The sequence below is a fragment of the Hylaeus volcanicus genome, chromosome 2 (assembly GCF_026283585.1).
Source record: "Hylaeus volcanicus isolate JK05 chromosome 2, UHH_iyHylVolc1.0_haploid, whole genome shotgun sequence".
Lineage (NCBI taxonomy): Eukaryota > Metazoa > Arthropoda > Insecta > Hymenoptera > Colletidae > Hylaeus > Hylaeus volcanicus.
The window spans coordinates 11,715,235-11,730,792 of record NC_071977.1 but is presented as its reverse complement, the minus strand read 5'-3'; the positions used below and the strand labels follow the sequence as shown (position 1 = coordinate 11,730,792).

The window sequence follows — 15,558 nt, the reverse complement described above, 5'->3', positions numbered from 1 at the left end:
ATATTTATTTATATTCTTCGCGACGCTGGTTGTTTGACGGTTTACAATAATACTGTTTTATTTGTACATCTTGTTTTTCTTTTTTAATAAATATACTTACTCGTTAGTGTTATTTTAGTTTTTATGCCAGTTAATGCCTACATTTTATCCTAATTTCCTAATCTATTCATTTCGCTTGCTCCTTATTCTACAAATTGTACCCTTTTGCTTTCGGTGTAGAGAGTTGCATCCTCTTTTCCTATCCCCCTTTAGGAATGAAAGTCTTAACCTTTCTCTCTTTTTTTTCTATTCTAAGATATAAAATTATAAAATTAATATGTGGCAAAACGTGTTCAAAGAGTTTCCAACTTTTCTCGTTTCGATTATCGAATTATTAACATTATTAAATAATTTAAGTCTCTTTGGTCTGGCTTACAATTGAGAAATGGCAGCCTATTTTGAGATTTACTACAAGTCAGCAGTTCTTAATAGCTAAATAAAATATATACAAGCGAATAAAAGTACAGAAAGTAAAAGCTATGGTAATAGTCGCGATTAAGTAAGAACCGCGGCGCAACTCAATTAACCCTTTGCCCTACGATTTACTGTAGGACTGGGGTAATGACACTCAACCACGTCATTACACTCGTCTTCCTCTGAACCAAATAAGTTTCTTTTATTTCCAATAGTTTAAATCGTATGGAATTAAGGATAACGTCCTATTCCAAGGAAGCATCGTTAAAGGAGAAAGTAGGCGAATTAGAGGGCATTTAAAAAAGAAAAATGAAAAAGAGACAAATGAGACATGAGAAAAAAGACGATGACTCACGAAGAAGTGAAAGGTCGTGTTTGTTCTGTCTTTAATTCGATGCGTGATCTATCTGCCTCTCTCTTCCTCGATCGGAGCAGATTATTCTCTGAAAATTGTTATCGAAAGAGACTCGAGGGTAGGGGACCCATCCTGCGATTCGTCGCTGAGAATCTGCGATTTTCATTCGGTAGTTCGCGGATCTGTTGGCCAGAGTCAAGTTGTCAGTTAACGTGTGTCCATCGATGATCCTTCTCGCTTTCTTGTACCAGCTTCGACGGGAGCAATAACAATAATTCGAACCGCGCAACCGTTCCAAGCTAGACTTCTGTTTAATATTTTGAAATAGCCCCTGTTTGGAATGTGCGTACAAGTGACAGGATACTAGAAATAATTCCCAAACGAAGGGAACAATATTTAATTTAATAAAATTTAATTTTGCAATATTGAGGAAGAAAAAGAGCATTAGGAAGAGGATTTCGATCGCGTGTCGTGTATGAAATATTAGTGAATACAATCGTAGTTCGGTGGATCGTTTGTTTTGGTGCCAAAAGGAGACCGAGTATGAAAATAAGCTGCACGTAAACATTTAAACTGTCTCGCTCGTCGACTGAAAAGTTTCTTTCTCGTTCAACGAAAGCAAGTGGCGAAGAAAAATGGAAAGTGACGTTAGTCAGTTGGAAAAGAAACGCGTGATGAGAACAAGAAGAGCAACCACCTTGGCGGAGTGCTCCCAAATAGTCGAAGTGCATTGCACCGCAAGGTGCAATAGGGACGCCTTCAGAAGGCTTTTCATGGACCAAGTGAGCCTTTTCTTCTTTAAGAACATACCAGATTGTTCAAATCGTTTTGTCGCTCGAAACATTAACCCAACTTAGTACAAATTTCAAAAATTTCTATTTATCGATCTACTCCGTAAAAATTCTCTCCAAAATGCGTTCTTTTCAAAGTGTATGTCCAGATAAACTCAAGTCCCTCCTGACAGAAGTTAACCCTTGGAAGCCTGATTTTCCAAAATAAATTTAAAAAAATATCAATGTACTTATTATTTGAACAATTTTCACAGCTGACGTTTATTTTGTTAACTTTTGTTGAAAAGAACATTATGCAATGGTAACATACATACAGCTAAATATTAAAAACAAACCAATTGCAAGTGTACAATTCCATTTAAAAGTCCGGTATCAAATTTGAAACTTAGGCCATTTAAGGGTTAAATAAAACTACCGACAACCGTTTGCTTCAAAAGAAAGTGATAAAACTGCTTAAAAAAGCTTGTAGTCAAATGTCGAGAAATAAAACAAGGTCGCGTTACCATTGAAACTAGACAAGTAAATGGCAACAAGGTGAGGTGAGTATATCGAATAGAGAATGACTTAAGGGAAAAGGATACCCAGCGGAGGCAACGGCGACAGGATCTTAGTAAATCGCAAGGGGATCTATCGAGGGCCACAGATTTCGATCAAGGTGGCTGATCGCCCGGAGCCAAAAAGCCTTCGCGCCTCGAGCGTCTTCGATACTCGGAATTCGATCGCGGTCGCGACCCTGTCAGTGTCCCTGAATCTGTCCAATAATCGCGTTGTTCGACCAAACTGTTTGCATTCACTGTCCTACTATAGTCTGGATACTAATTTCCAGCCACTTTTATCATGCCAGATGTTGTTCATGCTGTTAGGGTGAAGTAGAGCAAGAACACACGCTTAAAGGGGGAGTCTGGTCCAGATAATGTATTTTTCTAATGCATATAATTTCCAGATATAATTAATTTTTGTTATTGTAACTTTTTTTTATATATAGAGGGACGTTCAAAGAAGAAAATTTGACAGTGCAGATTTAATTTGAATGTATATATATATAGATATAGTAGTCGCAAGGAAAGGATTCGGTCAAAACGGTGGGACGCATAGCTCATCGAATTTTTATCCGATTCACTTGATTCAACGCTTAAATTGAAGTTAATTAAGTTTATATGCTTATGAACCTCGACTCTTAATGAATTATTATTATAGCATAAAGTTATTGCAAAATAACAGCCAACATGTATCCTTCATTTTCAGGTTTTTTGCTGCAATTTTTGCAATTAATAATTTTTTTTTTTTTTGCAAATTGAGGTTCATACGCATTTTACGTACCTACTAAAGAAAAAAATTTTCTGATTTTACCTATCAGATGAGTCCTTTCCTTGCGACTACTATATCTACAATATATGTATACATTCAAATTAAATCTACACTGTCAAATTTTCTTCTTTGAACGTTCCTTTATATGTAAAAAAAAAAGTTTCAATACCAAAAATTAATTATATCTGGAAATTATATGCATTAGGAAAATACATTAGCTGGACCAGACTCCCCCCCTTAAAGGGGGAAATCTATTTAGGTCTATTACTTTTCAGAAATTTTCTGGTAATAAGTTTAAGGGTATTCGAAAGAACGTTTCTTAGTGCACATGTCGCACTTTTTGTATTTAAAAATATTTAACCAGAAAATCGAAAGGAATTAAGAGGAATTAATCGACTGAAAAAATGTAAAATTAATATATTTCGATAGATTTCAGAATTGAATGCATTTAATTATTCAAGTACATTTCATAGCTGAACTTAATAAAAACCAAGAGTAAACTAAACTACACAACAGATTTGCAATATCTCCAATATTTCAGACGTTGCTGGAAAAATTATTTTTGCTATTCGACCAGTATGAAGAGGGGCTATTGAAGCAAGATGTGTGGTTCGAATTTGTGAAAAGTAGATTAACGTAAGAAATATTCTACCTTGCATGAAACTTTGTTGAAAATGAAGATTTTATTTGTACATGAGTACGAGACTCTACCAGACTTATACGTTAATTTCACAGAAACGAAAGCCAAAATGATTTCATCGCGGAAATCGATAGTGTCGTGTACAGTGTGTGCGGCGATGATCCTGTAAGTCTCACGAATTTCCAACACGTATTTTCCTCTAAAGAGGTAAGTTGCCTACATGCAGGATAAATGTGATATTTCACATTCTCTAACAAAAACTTAAAAGAATTTAACGAGGTTTAACTACTTTCACAGATTAATTTTAGTGAAATTTTACCATGAATACTATATAGCATAGAAACTTAACGTTAAATAAAATTTATAGTCTCTAACTTAATTGTTTTCAATCTTCGTAGACGTATGAAACAAATGTCAATCAAACGGTTCTTAAAAAATGATAAAATTGTTTAAATATAAAAACAAGTATTAAAAACATAATAAAGAGCTACTTGATCGTTTCTTTGATAATGTCTTTATATTACAGGTCGTAGACAGATTATTTCGAGTAATCGACGAAGACAATGTGGGATACGTAATGTCTTCTCAAATTATGAGATTCATCACCAACATCACCGACAGAAGGTAATGCAACAATATTAATAACATGTAACATATGCATTCAGTAAATGTCTACATGGATAAAAAGATAATAATAAAATATGATATTCTATTTTTTGGGAATATTTTCGTAGACCACGATCTGGCTTCGACACCAGCAGTCTGGAATGGTTGGAGAAATTGTTTAAGCAAACGGTGGGTAACGAGAAAGAAATAAGGCGTGAAGAGTTTAACAAGATCGTCACTTCGAAAAACGTAAGCAGAAGGTGTAAGTATGGTAATCCCCGGTTATATGTAACGTAATCATGTTCTTCTGATTTCATATAACCGGGGAAGGTACGTCCGCGACACGAATAATTTATTATAAAAAAATTGAAAGTTTAATACTTTCTTATTCAAAGAATACAATTTATTTTTCTTTACTAATGATACATTGAAGTATTAATTTACGTAGAAAACTTGAATGTGTACATTGAAAAACCAACAGAAAAGCTATTATTTAACGAAAATAAATTTCTTTTCCAGCCATTCTTCACAGACAGAGCCTTCCAAATATTCGATAAAGACAATTCGGGAGCCATATCTCTGCAGGAATTTCTGGATACGATGCATCAATTCGCAGGGAAAAGTCCTGACGACAAAATCAGCTTTCTGTTTAAAGTCTACGACATAGACGGTACGATATAACTGTATATTTCTTCGATAATTAAAATTTGATCAAAGAAAATTACGTAAATTAATTAGCTGTACGCAAACTTAAAAAGTACAAGTCAAAATTCTACCAAATGCTCACGTTTCACATGTGACGTCCTATTTCCATTACTAATTATTGTTTTCATTATCAACTACGTCAATTCAGTGGAAAAGTATATATATATAATTTAATTTATTTAATGTCGCATCAGCATTTATGCCATCAGCGACCACTGTGGATCACATTTTCTTTACATTCTATAAATTACATATGTGAGTCATAAATAATTTACATAGATAATTACGCATACTTAGATAACAAATTTCTTACATCTAATAATAAAAAAAAAAATAGTTAATAATTTAATTGTAGTGTCCTGTCTATATGTGGCCTATATTTCTTCTGCTAATCTTGTCCTTTGTAAATATGATACGATTTTTAGTATGCAACTCTTGTCGTTTAAACTGTTCTTCAGGGTGTTTGGTTGCCTTCCTGTTTCGCGTATATTATCGTGCAATGGACATTCATCTATTATATGTTTAACTGTGATTTTTGTATTGCAGTTTGTGCAGTATGGGGGGGGGAGGGGTTTCTTTTGTAATTAGGTGGCTATGTGTTAGTCTTGTGTGACCTATTCTTAATCGGGTTATTAGAATTTGTTCTCTTCTTGGCAGAGAAATAGCAGGATTTCTTGAAAATATATTTTCTCTTGACTCGCGAAGATCAGTATGTTTATTCATTAACCACTCTTGGTTCCATTTTTCTAAGATTCTTTTTGCTATATCAATCTGTGCATCTAGTGGAAAAGTGTTTCTTTCAAATACCAAAAAAAAAAACCATTTCATTCTAATGTACAGTTTGTCTTTGTTTTGTCGTCGCTCTGCTCACATAATTGCGTAAAGGTGATGGATCGATACAACTTTTCGAATTGGAGCACGTGATGAGAGCTTGCATGGAGGAGAATGGTATGGAATTCAGCGATGAACAAATCAAGGATCTGACGATCGCGTTGTTCGAGGATGCTGATCAAGACAAACGAGGCTCCATTACTTACGAGGCTCTGAAAAATCAATTAGAGAAACACGAAGGACTGCTAGAGAACCTCACGATAAGGTAAACAATTTTGTCGTTTCCGAGTCAATAGAAAATGATCGATCATGTGGATAGCTTAATCGATCGTGTCGCATTAATTGGAAGGGAAACTGATTAAAAGCGGAAATTAAATCGCAGTATCGACCGATGGCTGGTACCACCGAAACCGAAAGCAAAACGGAAATCGCTGTTGGGTTTCTTCGCGTCGTTGCGCCCTTACCAATTGACGAGGCCGTACATGAAGAACAATTACGTTTACATCGCTTTTATCTCTGTCTTTATTTTGATTAATGTAACTTTATTCGTGGCGAGACTTTACGAATACAGACGATCCAACGGGTACGTCATGGTTGCTCGTGCTTGCGGTAAGGAAACTTTACAGTATATACTTTATTCTTTAATTAAATATTAATATCATTATGTAAAATATCAACATCAGGTACATCTGATGTACTGTTATCTTGCTTCGCTTCATGATGATCGGATTTGATGTTTAATAATTGACTTCGTAATGTTTAATATATACAGTCAGTGTAAGAAGTTTTCGTACAGCAACCAATTTAAAATAAATGGTTTCTGTACGAATACTTCTTACACTGACTGTATTTAATATATATTTGATGGGTGAAATAAATCTTACAATAGTAGGTTCATTTTTTTAGAGCAAACCCCAGATGGTTTTCATCGCCAATTGAAATTAATTGGAACAGCTTCGAAAATAATGTAAATAAAATTTAGAATCCGCAAGGACTGTTCCCATTTTTTTTATGGAACATTAAAATAATAGAAAGAAAAGAATGTTTAAAGAATTTAAAACTCATCGTATGATCACAATAGAGACATTGAAGAAAATGGAGTTAAATCATTTGACTTTTGATATACTGAAATGGAGATCAATTAATTAAGTTGTTTAATAGTAGGTAAAAGTAAAAGATTTTACAGTAAACGTTTCGATGCAGGTCAGTGTCTGAATTTCAACTGCAGCTTCATCCTAATCCTCATGTTGCGCCAGTGTATCACCTTCCTACGAAGTCATGGTTTCATTTATGTGCTGCCATTGGATCAACACATTTATCTTCACAAGATAACTGGAGTTCTGATCGGCATCTTCGGTATAGTCCACACGTTGATGCATCTTTTAAATTTTGGTAAATTTAACGCAGTATTTAACGCAATAAATGCATGAAATCCTTGTTATCACTTACCCTTGACATTCTTCACAGTAATAAAATATAAACAATTAAAGCATCTAATTTATCCTAACAATCATTTTATTTTTTTGTAATAATACGTATGTAAAACAAAATTATTTTAAATATCTCATAGTCTATAATTTATACTCCTGAAGGGAACCAAAAAGTGAGTTCAAAATATGAAAAAAATTTAGATATCTTCCGGAGGTTCTCAAAGCAAAATAATAATATTAACGTATCCAAAATGAACTTAAGTAAGGATGAAAACTATTATTGAGTCTTATATTAAATAAAGTCACCTTTGGGCAAACCACTTGTTTCCTTCGGTTTATGGATTCGTCGAAAAAAAAACTCCATCAAAGCTGAAACCGGTTTCGGTAATACGAGTGATTTGCTCTCTTCTGTTCCTCGCAAGTAGTGTGTAAATGATCTTACCATATTCTTCCTCTCGAGCCAATAATAGGTGTACCGAGTTTCCCGTAAGAAACTCGAGACTCTGTACAAATTACTTAACACTTTGACGACCGTAAGTTTCACGCAAGGACTGATACAGTCCACGACAAGATGATAGCATGCGCCACGTTTACAAATTGAGCTTGTTTTTAATCAAATTTATTGTGACAATTCGTACAGATTTTATCAATATTTCGAAAAACACTGAACAGAGTGACTTCGGGAACAGAGCTGAATATCTTGGGAAACAAACAAAAATTTGATTAATTATGATAATAGAAGCACACTTTTTGGAGACTTCATTTTGGTTGGATAATTATAAAGAATTGTTTCTAATTTTCTTCATGAAAATTTCTATATTATTGTTTACATTGTAAACATTGTAAACAATGAGATGTGCTATCTTTTGTCGCGGTCTGTACCTGGCATCAGCATCTTCCGTGACAGTTTTAATCCAACGAAAGGCTCTAAACTATTTTCTTCGTTTAATATTCTTAAATTTTCGTTTTAATTAAATATATGTTGCGAATATTAAAATATTGGGCATAAATCGTTAAATAAATATGAATTTTATTCTTTTACATGGAATATTGGAGAAATGTTCTACGTATACTATCTTGTTATTCTCATTTAAGTACATACTTACTATTTTTAGAATTAGGAACTTACACAAACCCAAAATTGAGGTTAATTCGTATAAATTTGCATTAATGAATTAAAACGTGTTTTGAAGGCGTAGGCGCCGAGGTATTTGAAATGAACGGCTTGAAACCCATTTCTGTGAAAGTTGAGCATAAAACGTTAAATTAAACGTGAACACGTGTGTCGTATACTTTTATGAGCCTATACAATGACTCTTTTTAATACATAACAAATTTGTCCAAAGCTACTTTAAAAAATTGCACGATAGAACAAAAATTGAGTTTACAAGGAAAAATAAATGTCACCTAATTATTTCTTGTAAATTATTTTATGTTGAATTAAGACCACTCAAGTTTCTAAAATTGTGTTTAATTATAGAGTCAGTTAATAAAAAGATAAAAAAAATCACGTCTAAAATTCTGGTGTAAAAGGGTTACGGACGAAATAATATTTTTTTAAATTTTCTAAAACAGTTGAATATTTTCAGGCACAGTCGTGGTATACGACCCCATATTAAATTCCAACAAGTACACTATATATGAATGGCTGTTCACGGATCGTCCAGGTCTGTTCGGTCTTGTAAAAGGTTGGGCGAACCCAACGGGATTCATCCTCGTCCTCATCCTTGCTATAATGACGATATGCTCGATGCCTTTTGTTCGCCGTGGCGGATGCTTCGAGGTTACAAGCTTTAATTCATTATTTCTTTCTGTAAACAAACTGTCTAATTAGCATATTCCTCTGTCAAGCACGAGAAAAAGAAATAGCATAACAACGGTATAATAATACAGATGATACAGGTGATGGGAAAATAACAAACAAGCTAATTTTAAATATGAATAAGTTAATTCGATTTTTTTTTTATTTAAAGGCGCGTAGTGCGCAAAGCTTAATGTTCCTTTTTGTTGTTTTTTTACAAAAACCAAGCGTGGAATTCTTTGAATCTGGATTTGAATAATTTGATTTATTATTTTCCAGATATTTTACTGGTCACACTTGCTGTACATACCATTCTGGATATTGACGATACTTCACGGGCCGAATTTTTGGAAATGGTTTATAGCGCCAGGCACGATATATCTTGCTGAGAGAATTAGGCGAATCGCCTGGTCCCGTTCACAGCTTGGAAAAACTTACATCAGCTCTGGCCTCTTGCTGCCCTCGAAAGTGACGCATTTGGTCATCAAACGACCTGTTCATTTTGATTTTCGTCCTGGTGACTATGTTTTCGTCAACGTTCCCGCTATTGCTCGCTATGAATGGCACCCTTTCACCATCAGCAGCGCCCCAGAACAGGAAGGTTCGACAAATCGTCTACTCTAACATTCAAAAACCTCACGTCACATGCTAGTTTCGATAAAACTTTGAGGAGGCGTTTCTTTTCTGGTAAAAAGAATCGATTTTTTCTTGAATGCATATTCTTGAATTTTAAGGGGGTGTTTTGAACAACTGGAATATAGCCGATTTTCTAGAATTTTTTTTTTTTTTTTTTGAAACGTTAAGGAATATCGAAACAAGGCTTTCCCATAGCATTAAGGCGTCTACTATTCTTAAAAAATTCATAAATGCGAAAGTATAGAAAGAAATATTTTTATGTTTTGACACATACTAAAGAACGGTTTAATGAACACATGAAAATTTTTTGAGATAACAAAAAAAAATGACTGCGGTTCAAAAATTTTTGTGAAGGCCTTCGGCACGAAACGCGCGTGGGCTGTACCATCATTATATTCTTTAGGTTCCATCCGAAAAAGAAAAAAAATATTAGTTTGTTTCTGGAGTTTGTCGCTAGAGAGTAGCAATTGAATTTTTTTTTTTACCATTAAGAAAATTATGGTGAGACGAAGAAATTTTTTTTACAGTACACACTAAAAGTAGTGTGTACAAATTTCAGAGCAATCGGACCGATAGTTTACGAGATTTACGTTGTACCATTTCGAAAAATGTAGTTTCGAGATAATCCCAAAAGAAAGTAAACGTGCGGTCCGATTGCTCTAAAATTTGTACACACTACTTTTAGATACATTATCTGAAGAATAGCAATGGATTTTTGCGATTACTTGATTAATTTTTTAATTAATTTTTTTTTAATAATAGTACCCATCTGGCGAGCGTTCAGGGTGGCCAGACGCCTTAAGCAATGCTGAAACTACTTACTTATATTTTTTTCATTGACAATTGTTTCATAATAAACATTGAAACACTGGCTTTACGATTTAATTAGATAAATATTGGAAAATATGTTTCGCAGACTACATATGGCTTCACATTCGCGCAGTTGGGGAGTGGACCAACAGACTTTATTCCTATTTCGAGAAGGAACAAATGAAACTTCATGAAGGCAATGCGTATCCAATCGCAGAGTCAACTGACATAATTAGTCCTGGGAAAATGTCGTAAGTTCCATGTCTTCGTTTATTCTACGTTCTAATGACAAAGAGCCTATTATTCTTGAATTGTTCGATACTTTTATTCGATTTAGATTCCTTAATAAAAATCAGGATTTAACAGTTACTTCGATAATGTCTTCGTCGTCTTCGGAAACAGACAATTGCGGTCTTGATAATCCTACCTTTATTCCTGATAATGACAACATAGTATCATCGACGCAAAATATAAACGGTAAGTTGAACAATTAACGTCACACTATTTAATCAATTACGTTATTTAAATTAATTTAATCAATTTATTAATTTCCATTTGGATTTAATGAATCGTTAAAACCTTTAATTTTGGAAGTAAACTAATAATCTTAGCAAGTTAGCTAATTTTTACTTAAATTGAATACACTTTTAGATGAATTTAATATTTATTAATAACATGAATTTTGAGAATGAAGGAATAATTTTTAATTAATTCATCTACATTTAAATTTAATAAGTTCTTTGGAGAATTTATTTTTCAAACCCATGAATTTTAGAGCAAACTAAAATTCTGAAATTTTATCAAAGACTTGTTAGAAAATACTACCGAGTCTCGATCAATTTCTTCAGTATTTATCTTATCAATTCGCATAAGTACAATTCGTTGCAATAACTAACACAGGCGTGGGGGATAATAATAAAGTTCCAAAGGACCGAAAACTGCATAGCCTGCTGCTGGGTAGCAAAATACGGCTGGAGAAGTCCATCTCGGTACCTGATATACAAACGAGAAAGAAGAAGAAGGAAAGACTACTTGCGTAAGCTATATACATCCTAAACACCTGCACAATTAAAATTATTTCCTGCGTTTTTATGAAACTTTCTATTCAATGCATCGCATGTAGCGCGATCTATTAAGTTTACTAGTGCATACTAACGTCATTATTCTCACTCTTTGCTAGACTTCGAGATTATATGAGATCCGAATCGGAGAGAAACTTCGACGAGTACCAAATGCGCAGTGCGCGTCTGAAGTCTTTGGAAAAGGCTTACTCGAGTCCACAGCATAAGAAATTGGCAGAAAATTTTCGATACTTGAGAACCAAACCTACCTTGATTGCTTTCAAGACACCGAGCTTAGAGAACTGGGACTGTGAAGCAAAAACGCGCAGAGAAAGTAAGTGGCTGTTCCAGGCATTTTAAAAATTTTATCTAGGAAATTACCGGTGGTAGATTTTTGCTGACCCCTATAATAAAATTAAGTTGACCAAATGTTTGGTGTAACAGCTGTCTCGCGAACAAGCGTAAACGATCGCAGAAGTATGTCGCCCAGTGTAGTCGCGATACAAATCACTGAAGAAGGAGACAAAACGCGGTCGAAATTGGAAGAAACGTCAAAGGAAAACAGGAACGATAACGGTCTTGACGTTCTTTCCCGCCCACCCATCAATTATGCTGTTGGAAAACCATTAAAGGTACAAGTGACTTTAGTGATTTGCATCGAAGAGCTTTTAGGACCGAATCATGGGATTTTAAAGCCTGGAGTTAAATATTAATTGGAAATTTTATAGATTTATTTCGAGACGTATGAAGACATTCATTTACATATTCAAGATATGAGCTGTTATATTTGAAAATGGAATAAGTCTACTTTTTTATACAAATGAGTTAACGGTAGTGTAGTAAGATATTAAAAAATCCATTTCAATGAAATGCGAACAAAATTCTTATAAAAGGTTCCTCATTACTAGACTGCGGATCTTTATGCATTTATAGGAAATTTGAATGTGCAAGAAACTACAAAATACAAGCACAATGCATGACTATAAAAAAGATTGAAAGTAAAGTTCACGTTATAATATTTGCGGAATAAAATAAACTCCTATTTAGATTGAATTTTTGTAACTACGTTCGTACCATCGACCATTGCTCACAAAGTTCTCCTACAGTAATAGAATGCTAAAATAACTTTGTACGAGCTTATAATTTTATTCGATCCATGAAAAAGCTGAAAATTGATTTTCCTACAGATTTTCTTGAATGGGCCATACGGAGCTCCCTCGAGTCATATATTCCAAGCACACCACGCAGTTCTAATCGCGACCGGAATCGGAGTTACGCCTTTTGCTTCGATACTGCAATCCATCATGCACCGTTATTGGAAGGCAAGGCACACCTGCCCAAAATGCGAATTCTCATGGGCTAGCGAGATCCCATCCACTGTCATGCATCTAAGGAAGGCAAATATCATTTCTTTGCTATATTTGCTATATTGTACATACAAGGCGCGGCAGAAATAACTCCCACATTTTAAAAAACGATTGAAAAGAAATGGTACGAGATAACACCAGATACTTTTTATTTCTTAAGGCATCTGGCCACCCTGAGCGCTCGCCAGATGGGTACTATTCTTAAAAAAAATTAATTAAGAAATCAATCAAGTAATCGCAAAAATCCATTGCTATTCTTCAGATAATGTATCTAAAAGTACGTTTACTTTCTTTTGGGATTATCTCGAAACTACGTTTTTCGAAATGGTACAACGTAAATCTCGTAAACTATCGGTCCGATTGCTCTGAAATTTGTACACACTATTTTTAGATACATTATCTGAAGAGTAGCAATGGATTTCTGCGATTACTTGATTAGTTTTTTTTTTTATTGACGATTTTTCTCGTGAAATTTCAGTGAAAAATAAAAAATAAATTTCTTCGGCTCACCATAATTTTCTTAATGGTAAAAGAAAATCCAATTGCTACTCTCTTGCGACAAACTCCAGAAACAATCTAATATTTTTTTTTCTTTTTCACATGCAACCTAAAGAATATAATGATGGGACAGCCCACATCGTTTCGGCAACGTGAATCCGCCTCCTTCGAGGCGGTCACTTCGGTCCGAGTTACTCGGTTCTTTCGAGCTGCTCGTTTCTTCCGAGTACTCGACTCGGACCGGTCATTCGAGCCGAGTTTTACACGCCTTTTCCGAGTACTCGAACAGCTCTAGTTTCCGAGGATTTAAGTCCATGTGACTTTTTTCTTGCCACCATTTGGACGACATAATTTTTAAAACATAAAGTAAAAAAAACTTTTTTATATCTAGTTTTAAGAAATAAAAAGTTTCTGGTGGTATCTTCTACCACTTTTTTCAATCGTTTTTTAAAATTTAGGAGTTATTTCTGCCGCACCCTGTATTTGTGCAAGTGCACTTTGCTCTTCGTAGGGAGAGAATTGCAGTAGAGTTTAAGTAGAATTAACTTACTACATATTCTGTTGATTCTTTTCATTTAGATATAACACATACTCGAATGCAATAAAATCATTTTGGTTGCAGGTAGACTTTTTCTGGATAAACAGAGATCAGAGATCCTTCGAATGGTTCGTAAACTTGCTGTCTCAGTTGGAAATAGAGCAAGCAGAACTCGGTGATGCCATGGAACATTTTCTTGAGATGCATATGTACATTACCAGTGCTCTACAGAAAAATGACATGAAGGCTGTTGGTCTGCAACTAGCTATGGATTTAGTTCATCAAACGGTTCGGGATTACACACAAAAAGTTTTAATATCTTTTTTTTTTCTTTAATTGTCTAACTGTGTTAGATCAGTTTAATTTGAATTTAAATAAAGCAGAATTCATTAGCTAAAATGATATCGTAATAAAACGAGACTCGAGACAAATCTACGTTTATATAAAGACTTCGAAAAATGTTGTTTTATATTCATTATAAAGAGATTGATTAATTATAATTTTTTAGGAGAAACGAGATCTTATAACTGGTTTAAAAACAAGGACAAACGCTGGTCGACCAAACTGGGACAAGGTTTTCAAGCAGATCCAAGACAAGAAGAAGGGTAAAGTGACAGTATTCTATTGCGGGCCCCCGCAATTGGCGAAAGTCTTACGTCTCAAATGCGATCAATTTGGTTTTAATTTCAAGAAAGAATCTTTCTGAAATTTCGAGGAGAAATATAATATCGTTATGTTTGTCGTACCATATTTTTCTCGACTGTTACACAAATTGAAATCAACGGCACACGTATCCTGTTTAAACGTTTTATGTAAAATTTTAATGTTACGACAATTATAGGTTATTATATTGTTTGGCTTTATTTTGTCTGTGTTAGCGCAATCATCCTTCCTTCGTTTCTAACAACGTTCAATCTTATGTATTTTAAAATTTGATCGACATAAAAGATTTCACTTCATGCCATTTACAATTCTGGCCGTTTCGTGCATCAACCAAACTGTCATTAATATAACAAGAAAATTTATTTGTCGTTCTGACATAACTTGAAAATTTTTTAGAAAACCAATAGTACAGTTAAAGACAGTTGTTTTATTCGAAATCAACTGACGATTTTGCAGTTGATTTCATAGCATGTCCTTCGCCGTTATACGCGCTCAATCACGGAACTTCAAAGTAGTGCCCCACGCGTTCAAGAAGAAACATCCCGAAGGGAACAGATGAATAATAGCAAAATTTAAGGAGGCTCTAGTGCAAATAGAAATAACGCCAAGAAAATTATAAAAATTTGTATACGGCTTAGATTTTATCCCAAAAACACCCACGCAAATTTTGGGAAGACTAGGGTACCTAAAAGCTAAGAAATACATGTTTCAATTTTTCACTTTTTAACGTGGACTCTTATGGGAAAATGCGTTTTCAACACACTCAATTACGTGCTACAAAGTAATTGACGCCGAGATTGGATCGAAAATTTTATGCATAATAGAAAAATATCTAAAGAACATATATTAATTTACAAAATACTCCGAGGGTAGTTGTAGTCTTAATAATAAATTAAAGAATACTAGGATAATGCGTTTTGTCTTCTGCTATTGACATAGTATGAGACATCTGGCAGGCTGTGCGAGAGGTTAAAAAACGCGCGTTCAAATACAAACAGTACTGTAGTCTCTTTAGTAGGGAAGTCTCTAAGATAGATATAGTCCAAACAACATTTAATAGTTAAT

At 34.2% G+C, this 15,558-nt stretch overlaps 1 protein-coding gene across 2 annotated transcripts; it reads left to right on the top strand.

Annotated features, from left to right (window-relative positions):
* The first annotated feature begins 989 nt into the window (after nt 1-989).
* Nucleotides 990-14,689, top strand: LOC128872354 (NADPH oxidase 5). Of its 2 annotated transcripts, XM_054114962.1 has the most exons (19): nt 990-1,590; nt 3,449-3,543; nt 3,643-3,754; nt 4,074-4,171; nt 4,282-4,402; nt 4,673-4,823; nt 5,744-5,954; nt 6,072-6,298; nt 6,893-7,081; nt 8,709-8,902; nt 9,200-9,521; nt 10,473-10,617; nt 10,704-10,843; nt 11,267-11,402; nt 11,547-11,761; nt 11,872-12,059; nt 12,615-12,824; nt 13,915-14,118; nt 14,339-14,689. In XM_054114962.1, the coding sequence occupies exons 1-19, from the start codon at nt 1,444-1,446 to the stop codon at nt 14,534-14,536; spliced, it is 3,303 nt and encodes a 1,100-aa protein (XP_053970937.1). In that variant the 5' UTR covers nt 990-1,443; the 3' UTR covers nt 14,537-14,689. The 2 variants fall into 2 exon arrangements, with proteins under 2 accessions (XP_053970937.1, XP_053970938.1); XM_054114963.1 differs by lacking the exons at nt 990-1,590; nt 3,449-3,543; nt 3,643-3,754; nt 4,074-4,171 and having other exon boundaries at nt 4,283-4,415.
* Nucleotides 14,690-15,558: the final 869 nt, after the last annotated feature.

Excerpts from the sequence above, each read along its gene's own strand:
- LOC128872354 (XM_054114962.1), top strand. The coding sequence starts at position 1,444 with ATGGAAAGTGACGTTAGTCAGTTGGAAAAGAAACGCGTGATGAGAACA. Across the intron at positions 12,825-13,914 it reads CTGTCATGCATCTAAGGAAG|GTAGACTTTTTCTGGATAAA; the intron begins GCAAATATCATT and ends TTTTGGTTGCAG. Across the intron at positions 14,119-14,338 it reads TGGATTTAGTTCATCAAACG|GAGAAACGAGATCTTATAAC; the intron begins GTTCGGGATTAC and ends ATAATTTTTTAG.